General features: G+C 48.2%; 1 protein-coding gene across 3 annotated transcripts in view; it reads right to left on the bottom strand.

The window, feature by feature from the left end:
• Positions 1-21,437, bottom strand: part of LOC119465726 (alpha-aminoadipic semialdehyde synthase, mitochondrial) — a 70,278-nt gene that overhangs the window by 12,530 nt on the left and 36,311 nt on the right. For all 3 annotated transcript variants that reach the window (XM_049657683.1, XM_049657682.1, XM_037726196.2), the window contains exons 3-8: positions 9,761-9,855; positions 8,545-8,682; positions 7,497-7,826; positions 4,184-4,330; positions 3,202-3,280; positions 2,514-2,641 (exon numbers count right to left, since the gene is read on the bottom strand). In XM_049657683.1, the coding sequence (XP_049513640.1) occupies positions 2,514-2,641; positions 3,202-3,280; positions 4,184-4,330; positions 7,497-7,826; positions 8,545-8,682; positions 9,761-9,850 (912 nt within the window). In that variant the 5' untranslated portion in view covers positions 9,851-9,855. The remainder of the gene's footprint in view (positions 1-2,513; positions 2,642-3,201; positions 3,281-4,183; positions 4,331-7,496; positions 7,827-8,544; positions 8,683-9,760; positions 9,856-21,437) is intronic.

The raw sequence follows: 21,437 nt of genomic DNA on the forward strand, positions 1-21,437 counted from the left end.
AAAGAAGGGAGCACAGCTTGGCACCTGGCCGTCCTGTGTCATGCGATTAGCCTGCTACTCCATGCAAGGAAAGAAGAACGACAGGAGAAAGACAGGTTATGAAGATGAAGATGGCATCAAGCAATAGTTGCTGCACAGTCTATACGTTTGCTGTGAAACTCGGACTAGAAGAAGAGGCCGAGTACTAACACTGACTACGGGCAATGGTACCAAAATAAGGGCAACAGGTAAAGCACATACAATTTCATGATAAGTTACAAAAAACGAAGTAGCTATATACAATATTCCAGAGCCGGCGATTTGAGGCTTCACCGACGGTGATTGGGTGTGTACGATCCGTAAACAGCTTAGTCATAGCTGCAGTGCCAAATTCACACGGGACACGAGAGGACAGCACAGGACAAACGCTGCGCAGTTTTGTTACACAAAGCCATGCACTGTAAAATTGAGACGTTACGAGAAGCCTCCATGTGGTCGCATCTGTTGAAGGAATGTCCCGTTCTGCTAAATTCAAGACCCGTCGCCGACGATGTCTTGGACGTCACAGTTGCACTAAAATCTGTATAGTCCTTTTTTTTTTTCGCAACTAAACCGAAGATACGTAGGATGAGAATGTTTCGCAGATTACTGTGCGCATACGGCTAAATCTATATACGTAGTATTCACCCGAACGCTGTATAAAAAGAACGAGCATATATCATTCTGACGATACCAAAATCCCATAGTGGGTTGAACCATAAAACTAGGCACCAACCAACCAACTGCGCAAATGCTCGCGCTGCCTTTTCATCGCGAGCGAGAAAGCGTCTGGGACAGGAAATCGTGCTGTTCGAAGCTGCAGTCATGGCGCAGGAACGACCGAGGATACCCGCAAACGTCCTCTGGGAGGTGCTGGACGATGCACTGATGCATGTCGTCCGGATACTGACGGCAGTCAGCTGCTGCATGCTGCTCGTCATCGTCACGATCAACCAGAGCCCGCACGTCCTGGACAGCGGAGGCGCCACGCTGCCTTACACGCCGCTGCCTGACACTGACCAGCAGGTGTCTTTCACGCGAGCCACGAACGCCGCGGCCAACGCGTTACTGCTGCTCGGAGTGGTCATCACGATGACGGTGCTCATGGTGACGCTTTACTACTACCGATACTACACCGTCATCGGAGCCTGGATCACCCTCGCCTGCGCCATGATCCTGATCATGTCGCCCGTCACCTACATCGACATTTTCTTCAACAAGTACAACGTGCCGGCCGACATCTTCTCGGTCGGCTTCTTCGTCTACAACTTCATGGGGCTCGGTCTGGTCGTGATACTGTCCAAGGGCCCGCTCCTGCTGCAGCAGTTCTACCTGATCGTAGAATCTGCCTTCATGTCGATCATTCTGCTCAAGTTCCTGCCCGCCTGGACCCTGTGGATCGTGCTGTGCCTCATACCCATCTGGGACCTGGTCGCCGTGCTGGCCGTCGTCGGGCCACTGAGGATCCTCGTCGAGACGGCTAAGGAGAGGAAGGAGGGCCTGCAGCCGGGACTGGTCTTCTCCACCATGGTCGTTGGCACGTTCCCAGGAATGGCGACGCGGCCGAGAGCCGATTCGGCGAAAAAGCGACGCTCCCACGGTCGCAGGGCGTCCGAGCGGCGACAGTCCAACATCCCCGACCTTCGCGATCCGGCTTCGCCAGGGCCTTTGGACGCCGGGCCTCCCGATGTCGTGCCACTAGACCGCAGGATGTCCTCCCGCAGGCCGTCGGACGCTGGCTCCAGCGCGCGGGAGTCCTACGATCTCGCCGAAGACCAGGCGGAACAGGCTTTGTCGCCACCCGAAGTGGCGAAAGTGCCGCCAGCTCAAGGGCGACAGGGCCAAGTCAAGAAGCCGTCGGCGGACTTATCGTCGAAGGATGATGATTCCAGTTCGGAAAGCGGCTCCGACGACCAGGAGAGCCAGGGCATCAAGATGGGGCTCGGCGACTTCGTATTCTACAGCGTCCTGGTGGGCAAGGTGGCGACGTTCGGCGACTGGACCATCGTGTGCGCCTGCTTTGTCGGCATCCTGGTCGGCATATGCGTCACGTTGTTCATGTTGGCCATCATGCAGACTGCGCTGCCGGCGCTTCCCGTTTCGCTGGCATTCGGCCTTACTTTCGTCGGCTTCCACGAGATCATTCAGAACTTTATGAACGAACTGTTCGTCACGCAAGGGTTCATATGAGGCCACGACCCTCGTCCACACGCCGCACAGGACACGACACACCGAGCAGGAAAGGTGTGTTATGCGAAATAAACAAAATGGTCATCCCAACTGTTGGTCTGGAGAGAAAGTCAGACCACCAAAAACTAAGCGTCCTTGACCTGTAATATGATGGCCAATTTAAATTGATAAATCGAATGCTCTAGCGCAGCAGATATGAGCGCCGTGTTTGCACTGCATCGCGTTTTAGAGACTAATGAAGGAATTGTATTGGCGATCATATTTCAACCGCGGATACGAAAATGGTCATAACGAACTTGACTTACGTCCTTGGAAAAGGTGGAGTAATAGCGCTCGGGGAACTGGTCGCACTCTTCGGGATCATAGTGGTCATCCTCGATCCTTCGGTAATGGTCGTCCCTGCTCACCACGGCGCCGTAGACCTTGGTGATGGCTGAAAGAGGTGGCAGGAATTAGTGTTTTGGCTTCCCCATGCAGATCCATCAGGCGATGCCAGGGTTAAAAATGGAAACTCTTGTCAATTAGGGGTCCGCGAATACAGGAAACTTTGAACACGAATCAGATACTTGTTCTCCGAATCGAAGTATTCGATCGAGATTTGAATCGTTTGCACATTTTGTTATGATCACTGTGGGGCTGAAATTATTCAGTATTTTCCGCCTTTACAGGAGCCAAATCATACTACCACCTCGCCGCTTCAGGTTCTTGGTTGTCTGAAAGCCAACCAGAAATTGTTGTGAAGCTCGCTTCGAATTTACATGCTATGCAACCGAACGGAATTTCAAATGGCGTTGCGTGTATTGGAGCTAAATAAGATTCATGTCCTATACTGTCTTCTGTCTCCTGCTGCTTATCTTTTTTTTACTTAGTTATAGAAGACAAATACTAGACATTCTATTGGACGGCAATGTTATTCGGGTATTCGCACTGCAGTGAAAAAAAAAAAAAAACTTCGCTGTTCGAACACCCGCGCTAAGAAATTTGTTGACTTACTGCCTTGCTCGCACACTTCACGTAGGTCTCTCGGATCGACCCACTCGCAGGGAAGGGATTCGAAGATATCTTGCGCACCCTGAAACGGAAAAGAGCGACAACCCTGTCACTGACGGCATGTTATTTCTAGGGCCACTTACAGTTATTTGGCAGTAAATGTCACGGCACAAATGCAGGTCAAGGTTGTCGAGTTTCGCGCCACACTACAGCGCTCGTATGTCAGTTTGATGTCACGCATTTCGAATACGTGACAAGGGTAATTTCGAATACGCGACAAGCGCAAGACAGGGGTAATTGGAGATCACAGGGAGAGGCCTTCGTCCTGCAGTGGACATAAATATGGGCTGATGATGATTTCGAATTATCTCAGCGCATCTTGGCCGTTTATGTGCATAATAGGTTCTCAAATCTTACTATTAGAGTGTTCGTAAGGTTCCGCTCACAGGCTGACCATGTTATTCCATACGCCCGATTAACCGACACAGCTCGGTCTGACTTTTTTTTTTTTTCAGTGCATTGAAGTTTCTGACAAACGGTGCACGAGTGAACAGAGCAACATGACAAACCTGCAGCGGTGGCTTAGCGGCTATGAAGTTTCGCTGCTAATTCCTCTACTTCTTAGAAGCGCTGGGAAGTCCGAAAAAAAAAAAGGAATTACGAGGTTTTACGTGCCAAAACCATCATCTGATTATGTGGCACGCCGTAGCAGGGGGGGGGGGGGGGGGGGGGGGGAACGACACCGGTTTAATTTGGGCCACCTGAGTTTTTATTTTAAAACTAAATCTAAGTACAAGATGTTTTCTGCATTTCGCCCCCATCGAAATGCGGCCGCTGTGGCCGGGATTTGATCCAGCGACCTCGTGCTTAGCAGCTCAACACCATATAACCACACAGCAACCACGGCGGGTTGGAAATAACGAACGACGCCGCACTCATTCTGACATGCACGCAAGGTAACAAAACGAGGAATAAGCAAGCTTACCTGCGAGACGTTTCCGGATCCGGTGAAGACGAACGTGAGCGGCCCGATGGACCGGGGCATCATGGCGAGCGCAATCTCGTAGCCGGCATCGCGCACGGCTTGCTTGGCCATGCCGCTGTTGCGGTAGTTGTGGGCCGGGCCAATGTGCTGCGCCATGGAAAGAATCGCGGCATGAATTTCACGAATGTGCGCGTGAAACGCCGTGGACACACACACTGGACACGGAAAAATTTTAACACATTAGTTTTACCACGCAAGTCTTGAGTGAGACCCGCGTTGTTGGATTTACATTAGGGGACGCAAGCCGCTTGCGTCCCCTCATCTAAACCACTCTGTTATTGGCAGAATCAAAACAGCGCGTACACTGAGCAGAGAAACGAGGAGAGGAAGAACGTAAACTTTATTTCCGAATCAATAAGATTCAAGTGCGGCGTCTTTTTAGTGGGTCTGGGCTCCCGCCGCGCACGCGGTTCCGAGACCTTGTCTCGAAGTGGCTTCCTCGGCTCGCTGGACGGCCCAGAGTTGTGTTGCCAGTGCGGTCTTCCAGCTGAGCTGAGCAGTGCGGTCTTCCAGCGCGAGCGGAGGCTGGCGGTGAAAGATAGAGGAGTCGGCACTGTCCGAATAGTCTATTAAGTCCCGACTCTCCCATTAACATGTGACTAAGCGTGGCAACCTCGCCACACGATCTGCATCTGTTTGTATAGTGTATATGTCTGGAACAAGCGAGGAGAACAAGCGACAAATATATCGCCTGTCGGTAACGCGGTTGATGTTCCCCTCTGTTCTGTCTACGCGTTGTTTTGCCGTACAGACCTGTACCAGGCAGCGGGTGCACGAAGAGTCCATAGCTTAACGTCGCGTTAGGCTTATCAAAATTAATTGCGGTCACTCACTGCCTGCATTTAAGTCCAGAAATTACGTTCAAGCAAATCTGGTTTCAACAATGCGACAGAGCTGACCAGTCGATAGATTCGTGCGACACTCTCAGGTGTACGACTAGCTTTTCGGCCAGATGAATCTTCATTCTCCTTGCGGGTTCCCGCAGAATTGTGTTACTGGTCGGTTGGCTATTGAACAATGCTGAACTAGTCAGTTCCTTAATTAAGTATTTCGCGGTACATGTTACAATTGTGAGGCCGAAAGTAAAGAAGCCACACCCAGTCCGCAGATACACCGAGGATACTGAAATACTCGTCCTCAAAATGCGAATCGGTTTTCCATGCAGTCAAGTCTGTGGACAACCTACTTCGCGCGCCTTGGGACTGGAAACTCAGGACGCCACTGTGTTGGCGTCTAAGTTGACATAACCGGTCCAGCTACAATGCAGCACCGAAACTCGCCGCCTGCAACGCGTGGAGGCTAAATATGCTCTATCCGGTTGCTTACCGACAGGTTTCACGCACTTGAATGTTACGCAGCATTGTCTTGAGAAACTGTTGAGGGGACTTCCACGACCGTCCTTTTGTGCGGCGACGATTAAAACCAACGCCGTGCTCCATGTCAAATGTCAGTCGAAGAGTCCGGAATTCTCGCTTTGAAACATAATTTTCAATGATTATAAAGTAACCTTGCGTATGCCCAAATCGAATGGACAACTTCTTCGAGGCGTTCTTTTTAACCAGTAATCCGACAGCTTTCTTTGACTGTTTCGCCCATTTTTGTGGTCGCTGGCGGTCAGAAGTTGTTGGTCGGAGGTTTATGGTTGTAACCTAGGTGTCGACACAAAGGGCGCGCGTGCTCGCGTTGCGCCGCCTCACAGCTCTTTGAGAAGCACGTACCGTCTACCTATACTACTGCTAGAGATCCGCTAATTAGTGGCCGTTTGACCATGGGGTCAGTGATGAGTCATCACTAAGAACATCCAGCAAACACACCCCTAAGGGCGCTACAATTCACGTATTAAGCTTCGCTATCTTTCATGTATACCAGTTGCTCAAACTGGCATTCATCTGCAAATTACTTTCGTATGGCACCGACTGAAATTCCACCCTTAAGTTCAAGCCGCGTCATTCGAAAAGTGATTAGTTTTTTTTTTTTTTCTTTTTTCAAGGCTTGGCGAGCGAGTGCACCAACAAACATGTAAACATGTACTCCGACGTCAACGATCGACGACGCGCGGCAATTTGAGCTGTGCGCATCTCGTCTCGCAGCTGGCTTTGAAACGTACGCAGACCTTTGAAATGGGACAGCAGTCGGCATGTCGTTTCACTTCACTTTTCTCCCGCGACATCTGCGTAGCTTCGGAAGTAACGACTCAGCTGTGGACGACCTTTACAACCGCGCCCTATTGCAATCTGACCTTCCGGATGCCCAACACACTCAAGACGATGTTTGAGCATACAGGCTGCGCGCTATATGCTCGAACCGTGTAACAAACTAGTATTTACGTAAATGGTTATTTTTCAAACTCTCGCTAATCCTCATACTGCAGCTTCTCTACTTGTCAAGCTATTTTTGTTGATGCGGTACTTTTCTGTAAGACTTAGCTTGGCGCAGGGTAACCTATAGTGTCTTCCTTCAACTTAAAATCTAGAGAAAAGCCGTCAAGATTCCTGGAAAGACAGCTCCCAAATAGAAAACAAAATTGGAAAACTAGAGCGCAGGACTGAAGAAGCACGAAGAGGACACAAAGTGCTTATTCACAAGCCGCCGTCATCCAAAAAATTTTTTTCAAGGCTGAATTTTGTAATGTTTGTGTCATCTAGTCGTTTCTGCGCTAGTTTTCCAATATACGAAATACCAACTAACCTAACTGCACATATTAATGCAATGAAAAAATTCACTCGTAAATAAAGTTCATTGCCTGCCTGCCTGCATCCCAGCCCTGCGAAAGTGGATATGCAGCGAAGCTGTTACAAAACCACCACTACAACTGCTGAGGGGGTACGCAGTGCTTTATTGATGGTTTGGACGCTTGTGTTGAGCTTGTTCTTTATTGAAACATACGCTGTTCTATGTATGTCCGGGTGATTTCAATGAATGCATGCACTGTTCGCTTTACTTTGCTGAGCGCTTGTAGCCTCTTGCATTACGAGGGGGATGAGCCACTGCATTTGCGCTTGCTTAGGGAGGTATGAGACATTGCTAATGATAATTTTTGTTGACAGACACGGACACCGAAAAATGCCGACCACCGAAAGGGTAACAGCTTCGCTGTAAAAACATCGTCCAGGTCCAGACATTCTAACCCTGCACGACAGCAGTATTGTTTGTAAATGCACTGCAGCGTCACTAAATATGATTGAAAGAAACTGAAAAAATACTAAAACGTGCCCGCTATAAGCGCAAGCACGCTTAGGGACTCGGCGCCTACCATGAACGGCGTGTGATGACCCAGGGCGAGCAGTCGCAGGCCGAGTCCGTGAAGGATGTTGATCATGCCGGCCTTTCCGGCGTACTTGCCGAAGGCCACCACGCGCGACCCGTTCTCGTCACACATGCGCTCGTAGTCGATGAGGCGGATGTTTCGCTCCAGGATGACGTCCAGCATGGGCATGTTGGCCTCCTGTGCCTTGATGGTGTGCGAGAAGAACACGTACGTCTTGTTCGGGTGCAGCTGGTCGATGGGCACCTGCTTGACGCCGATGATGACCGGCACGTCGCTGATGTCCTCGCGAACCTCCGCGCCGGCGTTGACGTAAGCCTGCGATGCGAGGAAGTAACCGGACGACGGTTCTGTTTGTTGAAGGATGTTTGTTTAAGAGGAAGCTTAATTGAGCAAAGTGTCAGCCCCGATCCCCCCCCCCCCTCCCTCTTTTAAACACACGCGAAAATAAATGCTCCCGTATATACAGAAATGCTGTACCGAAATGAATCAAATGTCTCGCATTTGGGAGAGGAAATTAGACCCTGAATGATGGCAGCTCAGTATTGATGTAGGACCTCAAGTGCTTTACGATATTTGCCAGGAATTTATGGAAAACTAAGACGTCCAGTTTCCAACTTCGCAATTTCACACCGAAAGCATTAGGTGGTTCTGCAAACAGCATCAATTAGAGCGTCAAAGCGGATCAATGTAGGTGCATAATGTTGAAGAAGCGCACACACGATTTTTCTCATTTGTTCCATATTAAAATGCGACTGGAGTCGAACTCGGGACATTGTTGGACGAAACGCGCGTTTACAAAACCGATTTAATGGTTTATTGCATAATAGAGCGTGCCAAATTACTATACCATACGGAAAAAATACAACATATAGAACACACGGTCATACGACAAATTCTCTTTGGCAGAACGGATCCAGATGAGGGGCTGCGGATAATCGGATTACCCGTATAGATAACACGACAATGCATCGGGACTAGAGCTCTTAAGTAATTTTCAAGTGTTGATAGGAAATCAGTGCAAAACCGGGCTTACCTGAATCGGGTAGGCCCTCCTGTTGGAAGGCTGCACGTAGACCTTGACGCCATTCTTGGCGAGCGCTCGCACGTGGTGGGGTGCCAGGGGGGCACGACGTTCCCAGAGCGACGCATCTTCGCGCCGGATGGCGATTGTCTGCGGACAGCCCGTGAGCACAGTTAAATACTGATGTATACAAATGCGTGCAGCTGGTCGATGAAACGTCATCGCACGTTTCGAGCTGCTACGGAGATGCTACGGAGATGCTACGGAGGCGCTATGTATATGCCGGTGCGAGTCCGTACTACACTTTGTGCAGCGGATATACCCCGTGCGCTCAGACACATACGCCAACGCGTTTCGAACACAAAGGCCGACGTCACATAACTGTTCGACAAATTAAACAGTGCCATATTGAAAGAATTACGGCTTGGAGATTAAAGAAAGCGGATTTTTTAGCGCACGCATATAGGAGGCTATAATTCTATGTCATGTAAGCAGGGTTGGTTGGGCCGGTCTGCGGTTTTTCCTTGGCGCTTATGTAAAAACGGACAACAATAATAATGCACAAGGTTATAGGCGAATCACTATAGCCGAAACAGTTTTTCGTTTTGCTTCTAAAGAAAATATTGGTGGGCAAGTAATTTTGCAGAAAAGCTGGGCGTAAAAGTGCGCACAAAAATAATTGGAACACGCTGCGAATTGGAATATGCGGACAACTACGCTCTGATTTAAGAAACAAGATCAAGTGGTGCGAACTGGCCATGAGCACCGGACTTTGCGCATGCGTCATCTAATTTATAGCTTCTCCTCGAGGCTGCTAGAAGGCACTGAGATGCGGTTAGGCCACAGCTCCCGTGTTAGTTACTTTCGTCCGCACTACATGCGCAAGCCGCAAGAAACGCCAGCAAAGCAGCGTGAACAAACAGCGGCTAAAACAGCACCAATTCTTTCCCTAGGTTAAGTGCCGATCTAAGGCTAAACTCTCATGGGAAGAAGGCTATGGTTCGAGAAGCTATGCGCAAGAAAAAAAAATGTTATCTGCTTTATTCCTTGCTAATTCAAGGAATACAACGACAGACTATAGTATAGTAGAGTATCCAATGAAAGAATGTGGCGCGTTTCCCGTACAAGTAGTGATCACCTAATGGGCTATCTTGCGAAAACTTGCACTTCGCTTAGGCTATACAGGAACAGAGGAAGCAAATTCTAAGAAAGCACGTGTGCTACTCACCTTGTACCTCGCAGAGCGCAGCTCAGAGGAGCAGCGAGATAGGACGGCCTTCAGGCAGGGCAGCCGGTGACCCTTCAGCATATGCAGCATTTTATCTGCGCGTAACCAGCAGAGGGGCGTCGAGTCTTCGATTAGGACAAAGTCGAACAGCGAACCACGCGAACGTTGGTCAGCGCCCAAACGAAACAGAAATCCGACCTATTCGTGACGCGAAATTTTCACTTCACTCGACACGAAATTGCACAGTTCACTTCGAACACAGACACACATAGGAGCCGGTATTCAAGCACATCTGGAAGAAAAGTAGCGGGCAAGACCTCGAGGGTGCCACCCCTGATTTCACTATAGCCAAGGCGGGTGGCCGATGAGAGTAACGATGGCCAGCTAACAACACAGACAGGAACAGCCAGCAGCGCAGGAAACCCAGAACTTGGAATACTTCCACTTGAATGGGAGCGAAACGCACCCTTCGCTTTACGGCCCTCACAAAACGCACACGCCAGATGCACGAACCTTGAAAGAAAGCACACCGTGTAATGGCTAAAAAGGCTCCGTCCCGATTTCACTGCAGTTAGTGCCGGGAACTGACGAACATGATCTCGTCCCTTCGGCGTATCCCCTAGGCCGACAGTGGAAAGGCAGCGAACACCATATGCCGCCCTATGCGAATACTCTCTCCCCTCCCTCCCCCCCCCCCCCAAAAAAAAAATGAAGCAACGCGTGACGTCACAATACGCGGCGGTCCATTCTCCCGCCTATCGCTCAGCGGCCGCGTCGGTATACTATGGTACTTTATGGTATACATGCGTGCAGCGCCGAGGAGCCCGAGACGTCGCTCTCCACGAAATCATATCGCCTTCGCGGATTGATAAAGGACTGCAGCGTATCAATACGCGCACGCGCGTTTGCAGATTTTGACGAGAAAAAAAAAAAAAAAAAGGAAGTCGTCTTCTCCGCCTGTCCGCGTTCGTGACATATGGCGGTCGGAATGCGGCATTATGCGCATTATCTCTGCGCGTTTTCACCTCTTTATGAGCTGTCACTCCGAATGATATGATTGAGAGGGCTAAAGAGAAAGAGAGGATGCAAAACAGAGGCGCACACAACACAGGCTATTTTGCGCATGTTCTTCGGTAAGATTTCCCTTGCTATACATAACGCGAGTGTGACGCTGCAGATGCGTCTAATGAAGTGCTGACTGCTTCGAGCGCGCGACTTTTTCGGTGTTCGGAGGTTCTGAACTCGCCCCACGTAATCGGTCGGGCGGCGTGATCGGGGAACCGACAAAGACGCGGCTCGTACGTCAGCACGTCACGGCGTTCCTCGCTGTGACGTCAGGACGTCACTGCCGGCCTGCTTATAAACTTTGATTGAATAATGCGTTCAAACAAACAAAACCTTCAAGAGTCTTCAATACATCTCGTTCACGCTTGGGCGTGAACCAAATGTATTGGCGATAGCCGTTGTATTCCAGGTGAGCCCACGGTCAACGCCTCCTAGATAGCACAAGACCTGTGCACTTCGATCCATGACGTCACGCTACCTTGCCCGACTGGCATAGAATCTCATGAGGATGCTCCGGAGTGAGCCGCGGTGATTTTTACGTCACCGATTTCGTCACGCTGGGCTTGACAGTGGAAATTTCGGTCCAAATACCATGACGTCATAAAGCAGAGTGCACAGGCCTGCTATTTAGGAGGCGTTGCCACGGCTCGCGAAGACGACCACTCCGGCTTCCACTATGTGTTCCGAAAAATGCGCAGATTGTAGACATCGCAGTGTGCCCGTTGCGAAGCTGGAAAGTCCCACGTGCGAGTTACCGTAGCTTAAAAAAAATGGCACGAAATCACTTTGCATCAGCCGCGGTGGCTCAGTCTTGGTGACCTGCTGCCGAGCAGGAGTTTACGGGTTCGACTCCCGCCGCCGGCGTCCGCAGTTAGAAGTGGTGGCGGAATGCAAAAAAAAAAAAGAAAAAAAAACACGTGTACGGGGGCTTGTGTGCACGCGTAAATAACCGCAGGTGCTCGAAACTAATTCGGAGCCCTCAACTATGCCACGTCTTTCATAGCCTTGGTGTTGCTTCGGGACGTTAAAGAGCCACTATAGAGCAACACAGAATCACTGCAGAATTCTTTCTGTACTGTTATTGAATGCTTACACATTATTTTAATACTCTCAATTTCGTTAATATGGCGAAAAAATCTAATCATTACTGGGAAAAGATGAGTGCCCAATTTTCATGAACTTTGCGCCGTAACCTCAGCGCAACCAGCACGTCAGAGTGACGTCACCGATTTCAGTGTATTTTTTTCGCTTTTTGGGCTTCTTTTGGCGCACGAAATATTATGGAAGGTTGCTGGTACGCGTTCATAGGATCAATCCAATATAATATATATATTTTTTTTTGCTTAGAATAGTAGACTAGTGCGAACCAGCTCAGTTCAACCTCTACTGCCTTTCCTGCAAATATAATCTCCCTCGTATGTCCCGACAAACCGTTAACAATACCCAAGTAGACGCTGTCAAAAATTGATGACGTCATCAGAAGATGACGTCACGGTAAGCATGGAGCAAAACTTGAGGGCGGCGTCGGCACCCACCTTTCGTCGTTGCGTCTTTCCTGATTTACCAAGACTCGTCTCACGGTAAGAGCGGCCGTTTTCCTATTGCATATACGTAGTTTACTATCACAGCTTAACTCGGTATTCCTATTTAGTATTCCTTTTAAGCTCAACTAATCAATCAGAAAACATGTTTACGTGAAACTTGCTTTAATATTGCGCTCTCCCTCCTCAGTCTCACCTACTCCCCTCCCCCGCCGACGTGTTCCATCGGTGTAAATGTAGGTCGTCAGCCTAAGTACTGCTGCACAGAACTTGGGGGATACGACATTCGGCAGTAAATGTACTGCGGCGGGGAGTAGGTGATACGGGCGCACGATAAGCCGCAGTCGTGGCGCGAGCTTAGCGTACGTGTCACGGGGGTGTCGTCAGGAGGGGTCGGTAAGATTGCGCCGCGCGGCCCCGATATCGCACGAGTGGCGGGCGTGTTCGATAAGCGTACAAGCGTAGGCGCACGGAGAATCGACCTGAAGTGCCGCCGCAAGATATCTCACCACTGGCATCGCTCATTATGGTCACAAGCGTTGGCTACTTGGACGCCACGGCGTGCGAGATTCGAGAGAGTGTTTCGACGAAGATTATTAAATGTTCCCGTAGACAGGGCCTCAGGAGGGGCTAGCATCCTTTGGAACCACTTTCCTGTTACCATCGCTGCCATGAGTGACACTGTCGCCTTTGAAAAATTCTGTCGATGGTAACGGGTGATTACCACTCCTCTGTGCAATGCCGTCTTGGCGTGGAGAGTGCGAAAAATACATAAATTACTCTGAGAATGTATAAATAAAATGGGGGGGGGGGGGGGGGGGAGGATGAGGAGCGCTAGTGATACGCGGTAGGGATTGCGTGCACAGATAGTGGCGTGGCCCTTATCAAACGACTCTTGCCAGCTTCTAGTCTGCAACGACTCCTCCTTTTCAAATCTTTTTATCTGAGGCCGCGACAGTGTAGCAAACCGATTTCGTTTCGCAAGCAATCATCGCAATCGCGCGCCTTCAACACGCAAGAGCGCACTAAAGACACAGTGGCATGATCGCCGAGACATCTCAACGGCTTAAGAGACATGAACGGCCGTTTAAGTTCAAGTGAAAAAAAAAAAAAAAAAACATTATGCCGATTCAATGTACAGTCGTCATCAATATGAAAGAGAACAGCGAATATTTTTTTAAACCAAAATACCCATGGGTTCAAACCTGGGAACTTGGTACATAACAATAAAGTTTCCTGTTGAACTTTTTATAACATTGAATACTTTTATGGAGGGCATGTGTGTTTAGCCGCTAAGGGCGTTTGAAAAATATTAGGTGTTCCCTTTCATACTGATGACCACTGCACGTGTTCGAATCGATGTGAAGCAAAGTTTTCGTCAATTGGTTAAATGCTATAAAACTAAATGCGGGGCTTCCAACTGTGCTTAGTATTATGGTCGTAAGGTAGAAAGACGGGCGAGTTGGAAAGAATGCGCACTTATTGGTCAGCGCCAGAACAACCGTGGACACAGAGGTAGAGGGACACGGGTCGAGCGCTGCCTAGCAACTGAAATTTACTGAACAAACGCTTGAAAAAGAAAACTCGAAAAAACCAACAGCCTGCGTGCGCAGGAACTATAAATCACGTGGAAGTATTTACTAAGCAAGTGCGTTTCGCAATCTAACAAAACGATAGATGGTTCAATAAATTTCAGCTGTTAGACAGCGCTCGTCCTGTGTCGTTGGCAAGCAGAAAGGCTATCTGTGATTAACGCATTCAGGAAACTAGATGATCGTCCTCTGAGTGAACAGACTACACTAGAACACCGTCCCCACCGATCATCGGCTCAGAAGGCAGTGAAGGCACTTTTGTGCTTTCTGAGAGCGTCTGGTTTGTATACGAGCGCCTTTGACTCTGTAGGACGGTTCGCGCACGTCTCCATACATTCCCATCCTCTCTCTCTCTCCCTTCTTTCTCTTCCCCTTCTCCCTTCCCCCAGCGTAGGGTAGCCAACTCTTGGCTGGTTAACATCCCTGCCTTCGTTATGCCCCCCTTCTTCTCTCTCTCTCTCTCTCTCACGCAATGTATATGTTTGGGAAACGCACAGGTCACAACTTAAAACTGGTGCACTCGACTGGTTCCATACCGCCCGCCGACTCGCTTTGCAGCGAAGCGGAGCCTTCTCGACATTGAAGCCAGAGAAAGCCTGCCCCAGCCGAACGTGCAGCCGCTACCAGAGCCAATGGAGTTTCTCTGACCAGAGCTGAGTAGCCACGTGACTGAAAGATTCTGTCGAATCTTGGTCGCGCTCATAGCTCGAAGGTACAGAGCGCCTCCGAGCGCTCTGAAATTGAGCGCTGCGCTCTGGGTGTACCAGGCGAATGTGTTCGGAGCGCTCGCTTTCGGTGAGCCAAATGTAATCCGCACCTCTAGAGCGCTTTAGAGCGCTCGAAAGGGACCAGTCGAATGTACCATTAGCGACATGCAGGGCTGGGCAAAGATACTTTGCACTTGTATCATGATACGATACGAGATACTCTGGAAACAAGTATTTGAGATACAGATACAAGATACTATCGCAATTATTGTATCCGATACGATACTTTCCATTTGTATCATGAGATATTTCGATACATTCGCAACTTTCTTATTATAGATCTATATAATGTAGCAGAAAACGCGTATGCACAGACATTTTTGCTTGCAAATTCCTGAACTCCAACCAACCTTGTCTCACTTGAATTAGATGTCTGTTATAGTATCTCAAAATTTTGTCTCTCTTGCTCAAAGTATAATATTTTCACTCCGAAACAATTCATTGGGGTTTCTTTAGCTGCTTAACATGAAAGCCCTTTATACGCTGCGCTGTCAACGGTTTTTGCTTGTCGCTATTGTAACTGATGCGAGTCGCTGCTTTGCTTGCCGACCACTTGCGACAGCAGTGTCTTGTATCTTAAGATACACGATATATTCTTTAATGTATCGGAAATACACATACGTATACTTATACACGTCTTGCCAGACTTATCATGATACAGATACAAGATACCAAAAGAGTATCTAAGGTACATGTATCTTCGATACTGCCCAGCACTGGTGACAAGCAATGTTTGTGTTTGTGGACCACACCGTTCACAAGCTATGCCGAAATACAGACAGCGGTTTACGCTAATGCGTACTGAGACGTTGACGCAATCGTGTCACGAACTCGATGCTTGACGTCTGTCACGCGAAAAGAGCAGCAAGTAGGATGACGTCAAGGACAGCGGCAAGATTGACAGTCATTCGCCCGTTTCATCCCAGCTTGCGTGGCCAAATGGAAGCCTACATTTAATTTCATTATTACGTCATGCTACATGGCATCCCAAGCGAATAATAATAAAATAAGAAGAAAATAAATAAAAAGAAGCTTGCGCGCTCGCATGCGTTTTTCGCGCGAACATGCTCTCGAGCACACGTGCTGTAGGCAGTATACGAGAGAAGTATGCGTGAGATTAATAATAATAATAATAATAAAAGATTGTGACCTATTGTTAGCTAAGTCCACGAGTGTTCGCTATAAAAGCTTCGTTCTACCAGCATGCTGCTTCATTTTCTTTTAAAAGTTTCGTAAAAGAGAGAGAGATAACGTTGATAGCCGAAGTAAAAAATATGCGCCCCCAACTTTTGGTATATTTCAAAAATTCTTTCATTTGTGCACAGAAAATCTCACCGAAATTGGTTCATGGGATAACGGAACTAAACGATAGGAACTCCCGAGTCAACGAACCTGCAAAGCTATCGCTGCGATGATGCCTACGACCTATTATAGAGCGACGTCGAAAGACGGCCACCACTGCTGCGACATAGACGCTGAGATTAGCAAGAGCAGACCTAACCAGTTCAGTTGGACCCCCAGCAAATAGGTAGCCCAATTGACTGAACCTTAGCAGAAGCAACTTGCAATCCCGCCGCCTGCTTCTCTCTGGGAGCGTCGCACTATCACAATTACTGACGCCGAACGAAATGAACGCAACGAAGGAGAGGATACGGTAATTTGCCGCCGCTGGTATTCGGAAAATTCCGACTGCCTTGAATAGACTGGGCGACAGGCCGTTTACAGAAGCCGACAGGCCATTTATTGGGAGCCCGGTCTCACAGTTCATAAGCCCAGAAAGCCATTCGAGCTCTTTTTCAGTACCTGAAGGCGACATAATTGTGTGCCCGACTGTAGACGTGCTGCACCTCGCTTAGTGCATGTGAAAGTGCGATCAAGGCCGGTATTTTGTAGCGATGCCTTTCCGATGCTAATGCCTTTTCGCGCTTTTCGCGCTTGATCAGTGGTCAGAGCGACGGTCCGCTCATGTTATCAACGGGATCAGCCGGCCGTGAGCGGTGGATGATATAAGACTAGTATAGAATAAAGCATAACGCATCGCTACAAAATACCGGCCCAACACTCGTGTCTTCTCTCTCTTTCACTTCCCCCTCCCCCTCCCCACGTGTAGGGTAGCAAACTGGACCAACTCTGGTTAACTCCCTACTTTTCCTTCCTCCTACTTTCTCTCTCTCTCTCCGGCCGCCGTGCTTCAGTGGCCATTGCATCCTGCTGCTTAGTTCAAGGTCGCAGGTTTGATTTCCGGCTGCATATCAATTGGTTGGGTGGGTGAGTTGGAGGGGGGGGGGGCAGAATTTAATAACCCTCGTCTACTGTGATTTTGGGGCGCACGTTAACCCCTCAAAGCCTAACGTTGTCTTTTTGATACGCCGAGTTTTATATCTGAAATTTCTGATTTAAGCGCCGGATATTTGACGTAAATCCATTGTAGCGTTTTTTTTTTAAATTTTGGACAGTGAAGAAAACAAGTTACCAATTAAATGTTTACTATACTAGTAAAGTTCGTAAGATTGGGCGAGTTGGTATTCCATGTCTTATACGTAATGGCGCATGAAAAGGGACGAGGCACGGATGGCCGACGCGGACACAGCGCTACATAGCACTGTGTCCGCGTCGTCCATCCGCGCCTCGTCGCTTTTCATGCGCTATTACGTATAAGACATAGTAAAGTTCGTACTATAATATAGTATAATAATAATAATAATAATAATAATAATAATAATAATAATAATAATCTTTATTACAGTGCGCTATCATATACGAAAGCGGGCCTGCCGAAGCCAAATGAGAGAGAGAGAGGGAATAAACATCTTTATTACGTAAGGCTTGAGGCGCAATACCCCTCAAATGGCATGCCATTGTGTTTTAATGCGACAGCGTTAAGGGCCCCGTGTCGCAGAAAATCCGTCGTCGCGGTGCCGGCGTCAGTGGCGGAGAAAATCATCCCGAACCACCCCGACCGCGCAGACCCTCCGCGTGGCGCAAGGTGTTAGTGCAGGAAAAACATTATCCCGAACCACCCCTACCGCGCAGGCCATCCGCGGGGCACAAGGTGTTAGTGAACAAAAATGAATTTCTCACAGTGAAATCCGTCAGAAAAATGGTAAAGTACGACTTAACCACAACCTTCAGGCATGGTTGCGTCGGACTGTTATTTGAATGTACGAGAAAACATAATTACGTTACGAGGAACCTCAAACACCAACCTATTTTGCCAGCATTTCTACCATACCAACAGCGGCGCGCTCGGGTACGCCACTTGTGAAAATCTTATCCAGATGGCGCTCACATCCTCGGCAGGTCAAATTGGTACTTGGCCTGCCTAATGCGTTTTGGACACGCGCGCGCGTCGGGGCAAGAGCAAAAAATAAAATAATAAAAAAGGTCCTAGGGCCTTCACAATTTATTATAAGACGACTTATATTGCCCCTGGAAAAACGTCTTCCAGCAATGCATTTCTGTTTAAAAGTGAAGCCGACTTTAAGGTGAACGGAGTAAGCTTGGTCTTTGTAAGCTGGCTTTCCCACGTTCGGTGTTGCAGTGAAGTCTACGCAAAGAAAAATGCGATGCGAACGGGTCCCGATAACGCTATCGCGTTCCCCTCTTAAACGCGAGGCTTAAGCGTCCTCCAATTTTTTTTTCGTACGAATGCATGCTCCACGGCCAGAAATAAAGATCAACAAGTCATTTTAATTTTTCGTGACGCGGAACGGTGTGTGGGCTTTGCGGGGTTAGAAAAGCACAGTGCGGTGAAAATTTAACCCCCCCCCCCCTTTTTTTTCTCTCTCTCTCTCTCTTTGTGGCGTCTCTCACAACAGCTGGTTTAGAACGTCTAATCCTTTAATTAAATTTTTATTCGCCACCTAGGGGTCAAACTAAAGAAGACACTGCAGAGGCAACCGCGCAGGGCATCAGCAGCTCCACTAAGCAAACAAGAAAGTGCAAATCGACTGGGAGCGTGTCTGGATTCCCTCGCCAACGCCGCCACGCCGCTTCTCCACACAACGAGACAGCATTTCCGGTTCCCCAGCCTTCCGCATTTCGCTTTCCTTCTATGCTCTTTTTTGGGAGTTTGTTTGGCGTTTCCCTCCCGCGTGGCTTAATGGTTTTATCTTTCTTTCTTTCTTTCTTTACTTAGCTCTCTGCTTTTGCTTTGCTGTCGCCGCTACAGGTATGGCGAGAGGGAGGGGAGGAGAGCTGCCAGCCAGGCTGAATGGAAAATTCCCACTGACTGGCGGAGGTTGCTGTTGGCCTCGTCGACGGTCAAGGACTTGCGCTTGCACCGGTACACATTATTTAATTGGATATGCTGTCTTTTTTTTTTTTAATGCTGTCGCTGCGTTCTGTAGGCTGCACTGTACTTTTTCTAATACGCTAAGGTATTGCAAAAGGGGCAACGTATATGAACTCATGCAATGTTTCTGAGACGATATATATATATATATATATATATATATATATATATATATATGTGTGTGTGTGTGTGTGTGTGTGTGTGTGTGTGTGTGTGTGTGTGTGTGTGTGTGTGTGTGTGTGTGTGTGTGTGTGTGTGTGTGTGTGTGTGTGTGTGTGTGTGTGTGTGTGTGTGTGTGTGTGTGTGTGGGTAGGCAGGTAGGTAGAAGCGCACAAGAGATAAAGAAATTATAGCAGTGCCGGGTGCAATGTCTCAGTATCCTGTAGCTTGGTTCGATGTCGCCAACAGCGTCGATTATGGACGAAATTAAAATGTAAACTAAACTAAACTGCATGCAACCAAATGCAATATTCGTCAGTTCTTCGTCGTCTTTTCTTTTTCCATCACTAAACTGGTACGTTCGCACCTTGCGGACTATGCTGTACATATGAAAAAACTAAAAAACTTACAAAAAAAGGGAAACAATCTTACCGCAATGCCTGCGTGAAGGGTCGTGTCCTTAAGATTGAAACTAAGTTATACTCATGCCCGCTTTCTCTCTATTTTTTTTTTTTTTTCCTGCTGCAACCGTTCGTCTAGGTAAGGTAAACGAGTCGGGTGTGCGACGTTATCTTTGAAACGTGCTACATAACACCGAGCGGAGTTGTGAGCGGCGCCATAAAAACTGCCGCCGCAACGCCCGTGCACCTGTACAACCAGTTTACCACGCAGTACCGTGCGCTTTTTTTTTTTCTTTTTTTTACTGCGCCACGCAGCAAATTCCTATAGGCACCGAGATTGAAAAGAGTCACGCTCGGTGCACAATTTAAATAATTCTCATCGGCAAAATGAGACAGATAGAGAGGAAATATTTTCCATAAGGCATGTCGAAGAACTGGAGATGATGTCTGCAAAGATTCACAGTCGCGGGATAACTGGCGTCGTCAAAATTAACCGCTAAAATTTCTGTCGTGTAACGCTGCATGTCTGGATGTGTCGCTTGCGAAAGGTGTTACGAGCGATGTAGGAACTAGAAATTGGTGTAGTATTTATTACACCGACCACAAATCATATCGTCAAAAGTACACTGCGTCCGTGAAATATGAATATGTTTCTTTGCTTGGAGCGTTTGAATTAACGGAGCGAAAACGGTTATGCCTCGTCAACTGCTCTGCTGAGCGGGTAAAATAAAGACACACAATGTGTCTACGTCTGGCTTATCATTATTGTTACTAGCGCAGTTTGTCAATCTACCATGACAGGAAGTTGGTGCGCACTATTCAGCAAGCAATCATAACATCAACGTTGACAGAAGGTTCGCGGTCATAATGCGAGCACAATTTTTGAAGGTGTTATTTCACTTAGAGCACGAAAATTCCGGGAAAGGACATTTCTACGTAAGTCCCGGCCAAGCAACAAAACATAACAGTTCCTCTTGTTCACTAGGAAAACTCACCGGTTTAGTTGCTTAATTACGAGACGACGCGACGAAGACAAATACGACTGTAAATTCACACAAAAAGACAGACGCATTAAGAAATCGCAGTATACTGACCGTATAACTTGTATCAAGGGTCAGTTGCAGAGTGTCGGGCACAGGCATTACGCGCGCTCAAAGATAACACTGCAGTGCTCGCGTTGTTTGCACTGAGATTTTCTGTCGCGGCAGTGAGGGTTCCGTGTTGCTCGTGCTCTTCGTATCGCAGCAGGTGGCCTGCATTTTTAAGCGAAGCTTTATAGGCTCACAAGTGGCGGCGGTGGTGGTGGTGGTCGTGTCACGCTGAAAAGTGGGCCGATCCTGGCGGTAATGCCGAAAGGGTCCAAGCTCAATGGCACATACCAGGGACAAAAAAGATAGAAAGTAAGAGAGAGAGAGAAAGAGAGAGAAAGAAAGAGAAAGAAAGAAAAAGAGAGAAGGAAAAAGAAAGTCACCACGAAGGTCAGATACACACACGGCAAGCGTCGCTTACCCCCATTTTCTCGACAGGGGAAGGGCTGGTTTTTCTCGTTACACACACACACACACACTTTATATATATATATATATATATATATATATATATATATATATATATGGAACTCTGGCGCTGCCATATGGTTCAGCCACCATGGGGTAGATGGGCAGCACGCGGATTTGTCTCATCTTCGTGCGTGGGGGCGTCAGACGTTCTTGCGACTTCGTTTATCACGCTTTATCCGGGACTAAATTGAACTACATTTCAAAGCAATTTGCGCTTTTATTAATGTAGAAAGTAAAGCACCACACGGAAGTTTTTCGCGGTAATGATTTGTACCAGTCCTACAAAATTTCAAAATGGC

Source organism: Dermacentor silvarum, chromosome 10 (assembly GCF_013339745.2).
Source record: "Dermacentor silvarum isolate Dsil-2018 chromosome 10, BIME_Dsil_1.4, whole genome shotgun sequence".
Lineage (NCBI taxonomy): Eukaryota > Metazoa > Arthropoda > Arachnida > Ixodida > Ixodidae > Dermacentor > Dermacentor silvarum.